At 39.5% G+C, this 15,198-nt stretch overlaps 1 protein-coding gene across 16 annotated transcripts in view; it reads right to left on the reverse strand.

Moving 5' to 3' along the window:
* Nucleotides 1-15,198, reverse strand: part of NUMB (NUMB endocytic adaptor protein) — a 90,633-nt gene that overhangs the window by 4,377 nt on the left and 71,058 nt on the right. For 8 of the 16 annotated variants that reach the window (XM_053945119.1, XM_053945118.1, XM_053945135.1 and 5 more), the window contains exons 4-8: nucleotides 13,119-13,196; nucleotides 7,650-7,724; nucleotides 5,634-5,774; nucleotides 3,974-4,175; nucleotides 1,497-1,799 (exon numbers count right to left, since the gene is read on the reverse strand). In XM_053945119.1, coding sequence (XP_053801094.1) covers nucleotides 1,497-1,799; nucleotides 3,974-4,175; nucleotides 5,634-5,774; nucleotides 7,650-7,724; nucleotides 13,119-13,196 — 799 coding nt within the window. The remainder of the gene's footprint in view (nucleotides 1-1,496; nucleotides 1,800-3,973; nucleotides 4,176-5,633; nucleotides 5,775-7,649; nucleotides 7,725-13,118; nucleotides 13,197-15,198) is intronic. The other 8 variants (XM_053945126.1, XM_053945131.1, XM_053945125.1 and 5 more) reach the window with 4 other exon arrangements.

Genomic DNA, 15,198 nt, shown 5'->3' on the forward strand with positions numbered 1-15,198 from the left:
GGGTTTTCTACAGTTTAAGTAGAGATCTAAATCTTTCAGTATTAAAGTGCTAAACTTCTCAAGGGTTTGGCTCTTAAGATTTGGCATTCTGTGAAATGAAAATACTTATGATAGATTTAAGTGTTCCAACAACATATTTGTACAGTAACCAGATGAACTTTAAATGTACTGACAGCAATGCACAGTGGCAGTTCAGTCTAGAGTTAGTGTTGATTGTCCCAGGTTGGTGCTAGCTGAAATCCCCAGTTCCTGTGCTAGAATCATAAAAGCAAAAGCTGAATGCTCAGATAAAATGGATGCTCAGTTTTAAACAAAGCATCAGTACCATGTGGATAATGTAACATCTGGAATAAAGCTGCCAGCTTACCAGATGTTCTCATTATTACTAATGGCAGTGTTTTCCAAAAGTACCAATCATCAGTCCCGTCATTGCACAGAACTGATATGAGCAGGCATAATCAAGCACAAAATAGTGTAAGAAACATAAAATGTCTGCACACAACATGCACCAGATCTAAAATTCAGGGGGAGGCATGCCCAAAAATTGATTCTTTGAGGGATATTCCAATACAGTGCATGCAGTGGGACAGTAAGCAGCACTGGCAGCGGCATATATGGGAACATGCATCAGAAATGTTCTGAATCATGAAAAATTGAGGTTGTGGTGTGCTCAGTGACTATCACTACTGCGCAGTGCACTATTACTGTAAAACTGATTGGCTCAGTGCTGGTCTTAAAGCACAGGTCACTAAAGAAGGATTATGAAAGAAGTCAGATTAAGTATTTTTGTTGGGTTTGCCTTTGCCACACTAATTTTTACTTCAAAGCTTAGAACCCTAAAACCAACTCTGTTGCCAAGTGAGAGTACAGCTGGCCTGAAGGGTAACACCTAGCTATGGGAACTCAAGGACATTATGCCAAGGTAATGAGCACCCCGAGAGTTTATGTTGGGATGACTTTTAGAAAACCCCACCATCATCATGTGAAAACTGTACCACGTAATACTGATACAGCCAGCTGTACCACCTAAACAGGTAGGTTCTCTTAATACAATTTCATTGCTCTCAAAAAGAATTCAGACAGGCAGAAGGACAGACTAGAGAAGAGCATCACATGATCCCAAGACAAGTGGTTAAGGCCTTGAAGGGATTTGTGTCTCAGGATGCCCTGACAGTAAGTGGAAGAACTGGTTCAGTGACTCAGAGGGAAGAGCCAAAATCTATTAATTCACCAACACCCATTCCTGGAACACTTCAAGCTGTGCTCCAGTACTTCAGATAGCAATTAAGACTGTTTTCTGCATGTGAACCCCACATTTGAAATTCGTGCCTATTCCCAAAGCAGAAATTTTCGGTCATGGTGATGTTTGTTCATGATAGATGATCAACATGAGGCAGAAGAAGGATTTACTGCAACATAAGGAGTTACTTGAAGCCACAGAAAAGAAAGAAAGATACTATTTAAGGCAATGTTTCACTGGAACCATTTGGTTTTACCTGAGTTTTTCATGGGGAAATCAGTCTTCCTTTGCACTGTTGAAGGCAGCTCATTTATTCGCAAAGACAACTGGCGTTTAAAAGGAGACATCTTCTGGCTGAGGGCGGGGAAGCCCCTGAAAGACCCTTGCCTGGCAAGCTGTTCTATGGGGGCGTGCCGCCGTGGGATAGCGTGGGGGTTGCTCATTTCTTTATCCAGAGAGGCAGCAACTTCAGCAGTAGGAGAGGTTGGTGAGCCAGAAGAGGGAGCAGTATTGTTTGGTGCAGCACCTGGTGCTACTGTTTTCACTTCTGTTTCAACTGCTGGAGGAAACAGGGTGAGGTTAGAAGAGTAAAGTGAAGTACTGTTCAGCTGCCTACCTGTACTCCCATTTGTTTTGAAAAGAGAAATTGCAGGAATTTGCATAACTAGTACTCTTGCAAATGAGTTTCTAATAGCACAGCAGAAACACAATTTCTGTATACCTCCATTGTCTTCACCACATCACCTGACACATACCCAAGCCCCACAGCTTTCTAAGGCAAGCCACTCCCTAGAAAAGATGGCCTTACATCTGTATTCTTTCTAGCTGCTCCTGAGATCCCAGCTCAAGAAATACTTGTAATTTATTTATGGCTAAGACTGAAAAAGGTATTGTGTATTTGAGACCTTTACTTTGCCTCACACAGAACCATGGACAAAAATATTACTACCAACTGTATTAAGTGACTTAGGGCAGCACAACTTTGCAGCAGCAGGGAACAGAATGCAGCTCCAGGACCTTCTTTTAAAAACCACCCTCCCAGCCCTGCAGAATCAGCAGCAGCAGCCAAACACACTGCACAAGCTCTAGCAGGCCAAAGGTAGCAGCAGCACTTAAGAGGCTGGGCTGCAGCTCCCAGCTCCTGCAGGAAATACATTACAGGTAGAGGGGAATGTGCTGCAAGGCAGATTCAGCCTCTGAGCTGACAGGCCTTGCTAACACCAGACACATTTGCGAGGAGTTCCTGCGTCACTTCTGTACTGAATTTAGCTGCAATGTTACTACTCAATCATGAGTTAGTTGCAGTGGAAGCTCCTCCAACGTAAAGTCAGCTGCTTCATTTTGCAGGGCTTTGCATAGCACCACAATGCTCCTGTCAGACAGGCCTAATGGCAGAAATGTAGGATTAAGATTTGTTTAAATGATGACACTTATGATTAGAATTGCAATGGGGAGATTTTTCTACCTCTAGGAAAACTCTTTTTCACTCATAAATGAATTGGCTTTGGGGGCAACAAACACAGCTCCATCAACACAGAAAGACAAAAGTAAAAGACTATCCTGGTATGAACTCTCATTTTATCTACGCTGTTTTCCAAATATTTTAGAAAAAGCAATGCCTTTTTTTTTTGACACATCAGCAGAATAACTAAAAGTCTGGTAAAGAGAGGAGTCAGACTAGAGATTTCTGAGGAGCTGGAATGGTAGGAGGAACTAATTATGTTGTCTTGTAAGCTTCAGTACCCATGAGTTGCAGCTGCTCATTCAAGTGAAATTTTTCTAATCAGTCTTTCTTGGAAAGGATTTCACACACCTTCATTGAGTCAAGACTTTGACTCATGCCCTCAAGTAACAAAGGCCTTGTGTTTAAGCTTCATTTAGCACATTCTGAAACTAATGTATGGAAACAAACAGATGGATGCTGAAAATGAAGATTAAAGTTTTACAATCAAGGGGCAGTATAAAACCTGCTGTGAAATCCTCTGAAACAAAAGTCTGACTTTACTGTGAAGCAGGTGATAAACACTATTTATAATACTTTATTTTTTGTTAGCTGTAGAACTACAGGCCTTGTAATAAAACTTGAGTAAGAAGTTCTACTTTCACCTAATTTCAGAACACTTTATCTCCTCTCAAATCAGTTAGTCACTAATTTTGAATGTAATTAATAGTCCAACACCTGTGTATTTTATGGGGAGGGAGTGGTTATTCTGGATTTTTTTGGAAAGCACTCTGTGATTGATCTGTTCTTCCCCCATGCAGTACAGCTGTATACATACACTCTGTAACCTGCCTTAAAAATCAAGATAAAAATATTTTCTTTTCTAAGAAAAATGCATGTCATTTTCAGTTCATTTACCACAAGCATTAGACTACATATACGATTACTTTGTGTCTGGCAAGCTTGTTGTATTTTTTTAACAATTTTCTAATAAGGACTTTTAGTATGGTACCTACTGTGTTCTCTGCCATAAAGCAGCCTGACAAAACAAAGCAGAAGCAGCATTCACATATGAAGCCACTTGCACCTTTTCTAGAAGACATGGGAAAATACTGAGTGAATTTGGGAGCATTTTTCATCTTGTGAACTGACAAAGGTCTGGGAATATGATTAGAACATAGTAAGGTTCAAGAGAGAGAATGCTCTAAGGACATTGCTAAGCTTCAATCCTCACACAGGCCTCAGTGCTGGTTCTGCTCACTGCAGATGATCGTTTAAATTGCATCCCTTACCTTTAGCATCCGGCATCTGTCTCATAATTTCCTCTCTCTCTGCTTGTTCAGTAGCTGTAGTGACCCTGAATGACCCCTCTCTAGTGAATGTGGTTCTGCTGGCATCAAAGGTGGCAGTCACTCCACACTCCTTCTCTCGCTTCTGCTTTCGCTCCAGGCACGCTGCAAATGCACAGCCCACGGCGTGACTCAACCTTTCCCCCTGTACAAGACAGCATTGCATCACACAGTGACTGAACAGAAACATACATGTGCTTCAAGCATCACAAACTGAAAACCTGCCTTTACAAGACCAATCTAATGAAGGCATTAAAGAAAACTATTTTAATTGTATTTCAGCCTTAAACCTGGTACATAAAGACACCCACTACTAATGCACAAGCCATGTTCAAGAAGGCCGCCCAGGAATGAATGAGATTGTTGGATGATCTGCTGAGTTCCAACTGCTACTAAGATGCCAGTGCAATAACGTGCCTGCACTGATCCCTTCCCTCTACATACATCTGTGCACACAGGAACTCTCATGAAGCTGTCTTAAGGTGTAAGGCCTAAAGCACAGGTAAGCATAGTCTTGGAGAAAGTTTACAGAGAGCTCAGGGAGACACTACTCTTGTGTGCACCTGTGAAAGTTAAAAATACAGTGGTGACTACTCACACCTCTTGGTCCTGACCCAAATGCACAAGTTAGATTTAGGTGTGCCTAATGAAAAACACTTCCATTATTCACCAGGTCAAAAGAATCCACTATCCAATAACTGTAAAAAGGAAATTCAAGTCTGAGGAAGTCCAGCAACCCAGCTGATACAGCTGCTACTGTCAAATCAGAGCCACTACTGCTACCAGTAGCTGAACTCATCTATCATCATCAGTAAGTGAATTGACCTGTTATTCACAGATGAAAACATAAATATTCCAGCTCTAATGTAAGTTTTACTGGGAATTTCTGACTTCATTGTTTAAAGAAAAATTATAAATTATCCAGTACCATTGAACTCTGAACATGCAGCTCTGGGGAGTTCACGCAGTGAATTTGCATGAGGCTTTAAGCACTTTCTACAATATAGGCAAGATTCAACAAACAGCAGAGAGAAGAAAAGGTCAGATCAGGGAGTTAAATAACTTACCTAAGTCTACACAGCAAGAAACTGATTTTAAACCTACTCAAAATATTGTTGTCACTCAGAAACAAATAGAATGCTAATTTAATTCAGTTTAGCTCCATCTCTTAACATTCAGATGACTTTTCATTCAAGATAACACTCACGTACAAGACACTGCATTCACAACGAGTCTGTATTTACTCACTATGATTTTATCCTGGAAAAAACTGTCATTGCTGTTTCAGTTTTTGACTGTAAACATTTTCAAATGAGAAAATTTTCTGTCTATTCTTAGAAGAGTAGTTCCCTTCTGCTGGAGATTATCTGAGGCTGACTGCACTCCTTTTACACACAAGCTGAGCAGCATTTCTCTCCATAAGTTGGCATGACAGAGGGATGGCAAATATTTCAGATACAGGGAATTAGAATTAAAATAATTTACAAGGACTAAATAATATCTCAGCCGGAGTCAAAACATACTGCACTGTTCCATGCACTCAAATTTTCTGCCCTTCTAGCTAAGAGCTGGGAGAGCTGGCCACGCACCATATTCAACTTACCGTGTCCTTCACAGCCATAAAGCAGTGGCAGATCCAGCGTCTCGTTGTGCCATCTCGGCAGATGTATGAGAACGCCCGGTCAAAGTTCCTGTCTGGTGCGCAGAAAGAAACCTTCTCTATTGTCTGATCAACTATAAGATCCTAGAGGGAAAAAATCCCCCCCCCACAATAAAAGAAATGTGAGGAAATATGGCCAAACACTTGAACTCAAGTCACTGTCAGGTGTAACTGCACCAAAATGAGTTATACTAAAAAAAGGGGATAAGCCTGGTGTGTCTGTAATTATTTGTCACCAGTCATCATTCAAAATCTGTTCCCAGCACAAAACAAAAAGAAGAGATGACATTCTTCACCACCCATCTTTGGGAGAGGTGTGCTAAGGCACTGCTTAAGAATTTAGGGACCCAGTGGATTCCTATGAGCTCTCCTCTAGACTATGGAGGCACACGGTATTTTATTTTTACAGCAGCTCCAAAGTCTTGCAACCAGAAAGTCTTCACTGTGTTAAAACACAACACTGAAACTTGGGGGAGAGGTCTGCAAGAGTAAAAAGGTCTTGCAGCTGCTACACAAAGCGAAACTCATCTCCCAGTCAACTATGCAGGGATGCAAGAGAAAAACACCAGAGGCACCAAATGCTCCCTATTTAATCCCACAGATGGGAGAAGCATTTCTAAAAAGGAGATAGCACAGTTAAAGATTATGCCACACTCATTAAAAATTAGTTTTTAATAGTTTTTTCCAAATTATTTCATTTGGTTGGTAACTAGTACTTGGCACCTCTGCTGATGTATTCAACCACCAGGAGGCAACAGTTTATTTTATTTTTAAATCCTATACTTTTAATTACCTCCAGACTCTGCACAACTTATTAAAAATCAATTTGAAAATATTACATATATGCAGCAACATTTCTAAAAATAACACATGTATTATTACTCTTACATGAGGCAATCAGTAGACTGAATTCATTCACATCAGTACGTTTGTATTCGAAAGTGAATTCTTGAGAGGCAGCAACTTTAGCTCTGAAGAGCCATACCACTGCAGCAGCCCTGGAGAAGTCTAACCACAAGCAGATATTTGACAGGCAGCTGCACTCTAGAGGGATATGAATTACCTCTGTCTGTCAGTGTTGGCTTGGAGAAATCATTTTTTAGGCTGACAAAAGTAAGTGTCAATTGATATGAACATAAACTATTTCAGATTGACAAGAGTTAAAACTGTTCTCATAGCCATGCCATCTTTTAAAATTCTAGTGCACTTGTAAGATTAAAGCTCTTATTTCTAATTACCTACACCTACATAAAACCAAGAATCATTTGCTCTTACTTGGACACATCTGCCCTGGTGGTACACCAAGTGCTAATTCATAATAAAAACTGTCATTTCACAATAAAAATTTAAAACAATCTAGAATCATGCACAAATATATTAGTTTTCCACTTCAGACCAACATCTTTGATATTAAAGATTATTAAATTTGATATATGCAGTTACTATTTAGTTTGAGTCTGAAGCTACAATCTCGCTATTTAATTTACTCTCTTAATTTCATTTTTGGAAGCTCTTGTTCATTCAGATCCATTCTAGGATTTGGATGCACTGAAAATTATATTGATTAATTGTATATATGAGAATTTGCCTATGCATTACTATTGCAAAATTTTGCAGTGGTGCAGAACGAAGTCCAGGGACTCTTCAAGTTCACTGCCAACAGAACATATCAGGGAAACCAGTGCTTATTGCAGTAAATGCAACAAAAAGTATTCTAAGCTTGTGCTACACCTGCCACATTTTACAAAATGTGTCTTGAGAGCAGTGTGGAATTAACTGGGAAAAAAATTAGGAGGTGTACATATGCTTACAAAACAAGAAATTATTAAACTAAACTACACACTTCAGTCTACCTTTCAAATACCAATATTTGCAGTAACAAAGATTGCTGTCTATTTAAGGAAATAGCACATACATTGTTATAGAGAGATTTAAAACTTTTGCCCAGGGAAATCTAACCTTTGTTTTCTCATCTACAACTCTGAGTCCATCCGCTGAAACCCACAGGACTGCTTTGACGGCCTTCTTCCCAGACTTTCAAGAAAAGAAAAAAAAAAAAAAAAAAAAAAAAAGGAAAGAAAACAAAACAAAACAAAACAGTTTTATGCCAACAGCCAATTGCCTCCCGCTTCCCCTCTCCAAGAACTATAACATTGAGTGTAGATGAAGTCCATGGTCAGTAGGGTGCCCAAAGCTCAATCCAAGTTGCAAAACATTAAGAGAACCAAGCCAAAGCCAGTATTTCAGAAACAGCACGTCGTGGGGATGGGGAGAGGGCACAGGACAGGTGAGGCAGAAAGGTGTACATCCACTGACAGTAAAGAATTCAAGACTGACCAAGTGGGTGAAGAATTCCACTAGAGTCAGAAGACACTCATTCATAAGGAGTTACACCACAGGTAGCTTTTTCAGCACAAGTTTAAATATAGGAAAATTCTTACCTGATATTTCCACCAGCCCTACCCCCTGCCCCAATAGTCCCATGGCAGAATCATGGCATCACCTTAAACCAGTGTTAAAAGCACCCCAAAATCATCAGTTACTGTGTAGCTTATTAAGCTCATAAGCTTAATGCTAAAATCAATCACCCAAATATGTTTCACTAATTTATTAAGACCTAAATGTCTTATCTTCGGAGAGAGGTATAAAAGTAGGATTTCTTAACTCTTTGGTGTGTATCTGGAAAAAGCAGTGGTGTGTGGCAGGCGGGTGCAGCGGAGAGTGGTCTGGCTTCTATCCAAAACCTGACTGTGGGAACTTTCAGCTGCTGCAAGCTGAGGCTAAGTAAAAGTGGGAAACACAGGAAGGCTTCAGGAGCCATTTAAAGTACAAATTCTTTCCAGACTGCTTATTTTTCAATGGAAAGTTACAGAAAACAGTACAAACACAATATTCTTCTGAAGCTAATTCATTGAAAAGAAAATAGGTCAATGTAATTTTACTGGTTGTTACAGAGAACTACTACTAGCAAACTCATGCAGTTTCTTTTAGTATGTCATTTTAATTCACAATCCCCCTACTTTAACCAGTTATTAAAATATTATCTTCATGTGTTTTGAAGCACTGGGTTTACACAGTTTGTGGCTGCTAATGACACCCACCAGAAACCACTGCAGGGAGTGAAGAAAGCAACAAGGGGGTGGGGGAGGGAAGATGAAGGGGTTTTAGCTAGTGGCTTCAAACTAGAATTGCAAGTATTTTATATTTTTTTAATAGTTTATTGCAGATATGTATACTTTATATTCTTACAGCAAGTAATGGAATAAGAATACATTCTGGCATAAGCTACTGCATGTTCCAAGTCTGCAATACCAATTTTAACACTGTGAGAATGAAATGTCTTGGAGTGAAAACTCCCCAATTATATCTCATTGGTTTCATTCTCAGAGAAAGCAGCAAGTGTGAACAAAAAGGTGCTGGCAGAAGTTCTGTTTGTTTTTTTGGGAGGAACTATCTGTCCCAATTTTGGGAGCAGCAATGACATCCTGAGCATTTTCAAAAAGCTTGGTAAAAACACAGAATGGCACTGACTTGCACAGAAGAGCATTTAAAGAAAAAAAGAGAGAAAATAAGCACAGCATGAAAGCAAGCTACAGAGAAGTGCTTGCAGAAGCAAGTTTCTAAATGACCATCCAGCTTGTTGGATACCCCAGAGAATGTTTAATTTAGATTCTGGAATGCCTAATGGAAAGAGTGCAATTCACAACAGAAGATACACTTAAATTTACCATCATAGGTGTTAGAAAATATTGCAGCATATAAAAGTAACTTCTAATATTTTGTTTTAAAAGGCAGTATCAATACCCACAAAATATAGCCTGTATTTTCAATGCTCAGCTAGCTTCCACAGCCTGAAAGTCCCTATTAATTCCAAAATAAATGGTCTGTCTCCTTGAAATGTTTTTAAAAGAGTATCAGTTGTTTATAAGCCATAAGTCTTAAAAATCTTTATTTCAAGCAAATACAAACAATGAAGAAAAGATAATGCCTGCAGGTAACTGTTTTGTTTAGACTGCCATCATTAGATTAAGAGATACACATCTTTCCCCAGCAAACAATCAAAACCTTGTCCCTACAGAAGCTGTGGACAGTTCCCGGAGTTTGTATTAAAGCCAAGTTTAAGTGAGCTGGGTACTTCATAAAGCAATGCTGATCTTCAGCAGAGCTACTCCTCACTTGCTATTTTACCAAATGAGGATTTAGAAATAGTTAACACATGAACTTCCTGCTTCTCAAAATAAAATGAGAAGGCTGAAGAGCTTCCTAGGCCCTCTTTTCCCACTGAAACATTAGGTTCCATATGCAAGATAACCAAAGAGTTTGCTACACTAAGAGAAAAAGAAAACTCACTTTAATCTCCCAATTCCTTCTTCTCTATTTATGGTGGATGCAGTGGTTTGAAAGGGCTTATCCTTACAGCCTATACCCCAAACCCACTGCTACTACTGCTGGACAATGAATGATTTTTACATTTTCTGAATTCTCAGCTTATCTTTGCTTACCAGTGATGTATAAAGGAACACACTCCTCCAATTCAGTTCCTATTGGACATACAGATCAAAGTACTATTTTATTCTGGGTGGGATATTGGCAAGTAAACTGTGATTACAGAGTAGATAGGAGCATTGGCACTATTGGCACATTCTGCACAAAGATCAGACCAGCTGAAGGTACTGCATGGGAAGTGAACTCCAACACAGCAGCTTGTGTAACAAATGCTGGGAGGTACAGACAACTCCAGACAGAACTACTTAAAGCAAGTGGCCAATATCCACTGGAAGAGGATGCTCTGAAATGTTCCTACCAAGGGACTCCTCTAGACATCCAGATCTGTAGCTTGTCTTCATATTCTAGAGCTTTTAGATGACAGCACTGCCTGAGGAGAGCCACATGTGGCATTGACTCCCAGGAGCCTGATTTGTCAGTGCTGAGTCAGCACCGACAGAAACCTCACTCCTCAGCCCTTCTGGGAGGTCAGTAATCTGCTCCAGCACGAGATTCATTATCTGGACTCATTCCAGAGCCCAGAGACGTCTCCAGGAGGGCAGGTGGGCACTTATTCTGGCACACAACGAGGCTGGAGGAGAAGGCAGGTCCATGGCAGGCCAGGCACAAGTGAAACCCCACTGACAAACTGGCCGTGCCCTAGAGATGGGCATCAACCAAGCAAAAAGTAGCTGCTTTGATACCCTGCTCTATTGTAAGGTGGAAAACAAAGTATTAAGGATGCCAGAACAGAAATTGCCCAATAATGCATTTTTAAAATACCTTAACTTTGTTTGTAGTTTTTCTGCCTATAATATTTTATCCTATCCTGCGACTTGGACATGGCTCTAAGATATACCTGGAGCCTGAGGTATATATAAAGAAAAATTTTCATTTGAGAGTCTGTATAAAACATTGTGTGATGAGACACACTGCGTGGAGGCAAAGCATGACAAAGGTCACCAAATCTGTACTACTAGTCCTCATTACAACAGAAAAGTTTTAGTTTTAAAAGGAGCTGCCTTAAAAGGCAGCTTATTTGATAACCACAGAACCCTGTCCTGGAGCTATCAACAGACATCTCATTTTTATTTAAAGTTTAAAAAAAGTATTTTCAATACTAACCACTTGAACATTTCTGGAAGCAAATCCATCGTATTTACCTTTTACAAGGAGAAAAAGATGGACAGGGAAAGTGGCAGACATGTCTAGACTGACTTTCTGAAAACTGCTGGTGTGTTTTAAATAGCTTGGCAGTTTGGAATATTATATTAATCCAAATGCAAGGCATTTGGGGAGAAATTATAGATGAGACAGCCAAGAGATATTAGAGTTATTAGTATTTCTCAATTATTAATAAGGGAACAGCTGTCCCTTTTTCTGCAGATTTCCCTAGATGTGGGCTCCTGTTGTAGGCTGAAGCTGTAATAAAGGTACTGCCACACTGCTACTGTGGGGATATCTAAACACTATAGATTTAAGTGGTTTCAGTGCTAATTAATGAAATTCACAGGCTGAAGTAGAAGTAGGTCTTTCTTTGTTAAAATATTATAATATAGGAGAACGGAAATCTAAAATGCTGTGGTGAAGTACCAGTCTTCATTAAATATCAACCAAGATGTAATAGGGAAGATGGCATATTTAATAATTTAGAAAGTCAAAGAAAGATTTTTACCTAAGTGCTATGCAAATACCTTTCCTTTTACATCTTTGCTTTCTTATGTAGCCTAATGTAAGTTAGCACCAACAAGCAGAGAGAAAACTAACATATTTAATCAGGCGGAGGTGAGGGCTTTCTGTTTGTTTCCAGTTTAGCACTTTGGGTTCAGTCCTTCTAGATTCCAGCTCTAGGATTAGATTTGCACTCAAGACTGTTCTCATTAATCTGATAGATCTGCCATCTTCTATATTTTAGTCCCTCACCACCACCACTACACTTTAGATGTGTGCTCTCCTAGATCATAGGAAGAAACCAGAACTGGAGAAACAGATGTTCCTGTGTGACACCTATCACTATCTGAGTGAATGGTGAAAAAGGATCAGCTGAAAAATCCTTACTTACTCCCCAAGTAAAGCCCAAACCAATTCATGACTAGAGAATAATCTGCTTCAAAAGATTTCAGCATTTATGAACATTACAAACCTGTTAGTTTCTATTTAAGCAAAGTTTCATTTTACAAGATACTTCAGAAGCCATTATCTTAGATTAACTCCATATGAAAGCTGGATTAAAAGGTTTTATAGGAATTTTAAACACAGAGGTAGGAAACAGATGAGAGGTAAAAGGGAGCGTGATCTTTCTGCCTTGCAGAAATGCAGGCAGCGGGAACAAAACCACCCAGGCACCAGTGCAGCACATTCTGAATAAGGACAGGGTTACTTCCCTTCTTATCTAAGACACTGTCCTTGTGAAAACAAGAGCAACGATAGAAACTGGAGATTGAGTTGAAATTAGGAAAGCATAGTAGGTAAATGCCTGATCTCATCTTCATATGCGTTTGAATTGGGACTGTGCTCAAAAAAGGAAGGTTTAAGAGATGGCGCACTGCTTTCTCCCAGTGCTAACATTTGGGGATCAACTCATGCTGCCAGACAGCTGGGCATGAAGCACTTACACAGCACAGACCTCAACTGTTCTGTAGGTATTTGCCCAGGTGATGTAGGTTGGCACAAGTTTAAGGGTTAAAAAAGAAAATTTTATTTTTTTCAGGAACACCAAATCACTTCAGAACACTGGATTTCTGATACAGTCCACAGGTATTTAAGTTTCTGTTTCGGGTTACTTTTGAAACCACATTCTTTGATCAAAATATTTCCAAGCCTGTTTTAGAAGCAAATATTCTGAAATGGATTAAGGCACTCTCAACACCCTGATTTTATGGCAGTGCTATACCAGGGATGTAACTCCTTATAGTGCAAGCACAAACAAGGCATTAAACTTACTTTTCCAAAGAAGCCTTTGAAGAACTTCCTTTCCTGGAGGAACAGGGGGGACAAGTCGAGCGCTATTACTGTAGGTAGCTAAAATGTCCCAGGGTTTTCAAACCAACAAGCACACACAAGAATAGGGTTTGGAGGGAAAGGAAGGGGTTTTTAGAGTTATCCATGAGAAGGTGCGACAGGCAAATGTGAAAATTATCCTATGAAAATGCAGATCAAAGGGCACACACACAATTCTAACAAGCTACTGCCCTGAAATTGGTGGAAAGAAGAAAACCTCAGCCCCAATTTCATGCAAAGTGGTTACTTTATTTTCACTCTCTCTTGTTTAGTCCCTTTTGGTTAGGTTATAAACAAAACTTGGCAGCAGACACGGTGGTTAAACAAGTAAAATACTGCACAGGCTCTTGTGAAATGCAAAGTTCTAACTCCAGAATTGCAGTCCAATTTGCTCTGTATTGATCACTCCTCCCCAGAACTACTGTTCTGTATGTTGGAGAAGCATGTATGGCTTATATAAAGCAGGGGGATAAGTACTGCTGCATTTTATTCCATTTGTTTGTTGCTCTGGCTAATGTGCTACTCTCATGCTTCACATCTTATGCAGTCTTCTCTGAAGAGCAAGGAATTTCATCGTAACCTTGTGGTAAAATTCTAATAAAAATGAGACCTCTTTCTCCTTCTCTAAAGCCTTCCAAGGCTTTATGCAACATTTATACAAGTACTAGTTATTCATTCTACAACTCTGAATTGATAGGTTGAGCAGCCTTTAAAATCAGCTCAGGCAGGCAGAGACAGTTAGGCAAGTGCAAAGATACCAAAGGCTGAACTACAATTTCCTAAATTTCTTCAGGAAAGCAATTATACAGATTGCCCAATCCACATTAAGAAAAAGCCAGCACACAATTTTAAGCATATTTGCATGCAGTTTAGTTTACTAGCTTTATTTTGTTACCAGACTGTGGAAAGTAAACTACATGAGAGGACACTTCACCAGGCCTGGTGCTCTGTGAGCACAGCCACATGCTGCTCCGCGGGTGAGGGAAGCCGACGTGAAGCACAGAGCTGTTCCTGCTGTCTTTCCAAATTACTTCACTTATAAGAAAGCTCTGGTATAGCAGAAATGAGGAGGAGGTGGAGAATTGCAGAAGAGACAGGGAGTGTCTCTGTGACAGCCCCTGATCTCATATTTACACTGTGCAATTCCAACCTGTTCATCACTGATAGTACTATATTAAAGTATTGCCACAAATGTCCTGAAGCAGTGTCTGAAGAACTGATTGATAAACAAGGTTATATTTAAATCAAAGCTATGGTTCTGATGCAAGGCAACAAAAGCCAAGAAAACACCAAGTTAAGGAGGGAGTGTCCATCTCAGCTTTGGATTTCCTGGCCCTGCTAGTGTGTCCCTGTCTGCCCCATGTTCTTCCACAGAAGGCTTTACCAAGCATCTGTAACATATTTACATCAACTCAGACACTGTATAAAGAACATCTCCAAGCTCAGTCAGCTGAAAAGCTTAAGCACTTTTGGAGGCAGGAACAGTTATGTATTTGGACAGGATATACTGAACACTAGGAGGGGAACTAATGGATTAATCACAATGTAGTATACATAATGAGAAGGGGTTGGATGCTGCTGCCAAGTTGAGCGATGACTATTGCATTACACTGAATAACAGCTTTTTAAAGACAGCAAAAGCTAAAGAGATTCACCAGAAGCTACCTCATTTTTAGGTGATGGTTAATTTTGCTCTCAGAAAAAAGCTTGTTAAACAAGATTATTTTTTAAAATAAACTAGACAAGGTTAATGGAAAAGGCATCATGCAAAATGGATTTTAAACAACACTAAGTTAATGTAGTTTAGAGGTAACTAGTGCATTTTAAAAAAAATACTATGTCTCTTTACCTGCTAAAATAAGAACATATATTAAAACAAATGCATAATTTAAAACAAAAAGTAGCAAGTTAGAAACCAATACTACAAGCTAAAGCTGATTTAAAATCAAAATATGACATGAGAGAGTACACTTTTGTCTTTATATGATGTTCCCACACCTGAATCAAATACACTTACTAAGAC

Source organism: Vidua chalybeata, chromosome 6, assembly GCF_026979565.1.
Source record: "Vidua chalybeata isolate OUT-0048 chromosome 6, bVidCha1 merged haplotype, whole genome shotgun sequence".
In the NCBI taxonomy this organism is placed as follows: domain Eukaryota; kingdom Metazoa; phylum Chordata; class Aves; order Passeriformes; family Viduidae; genus Vidua; species Vidua chalybeata.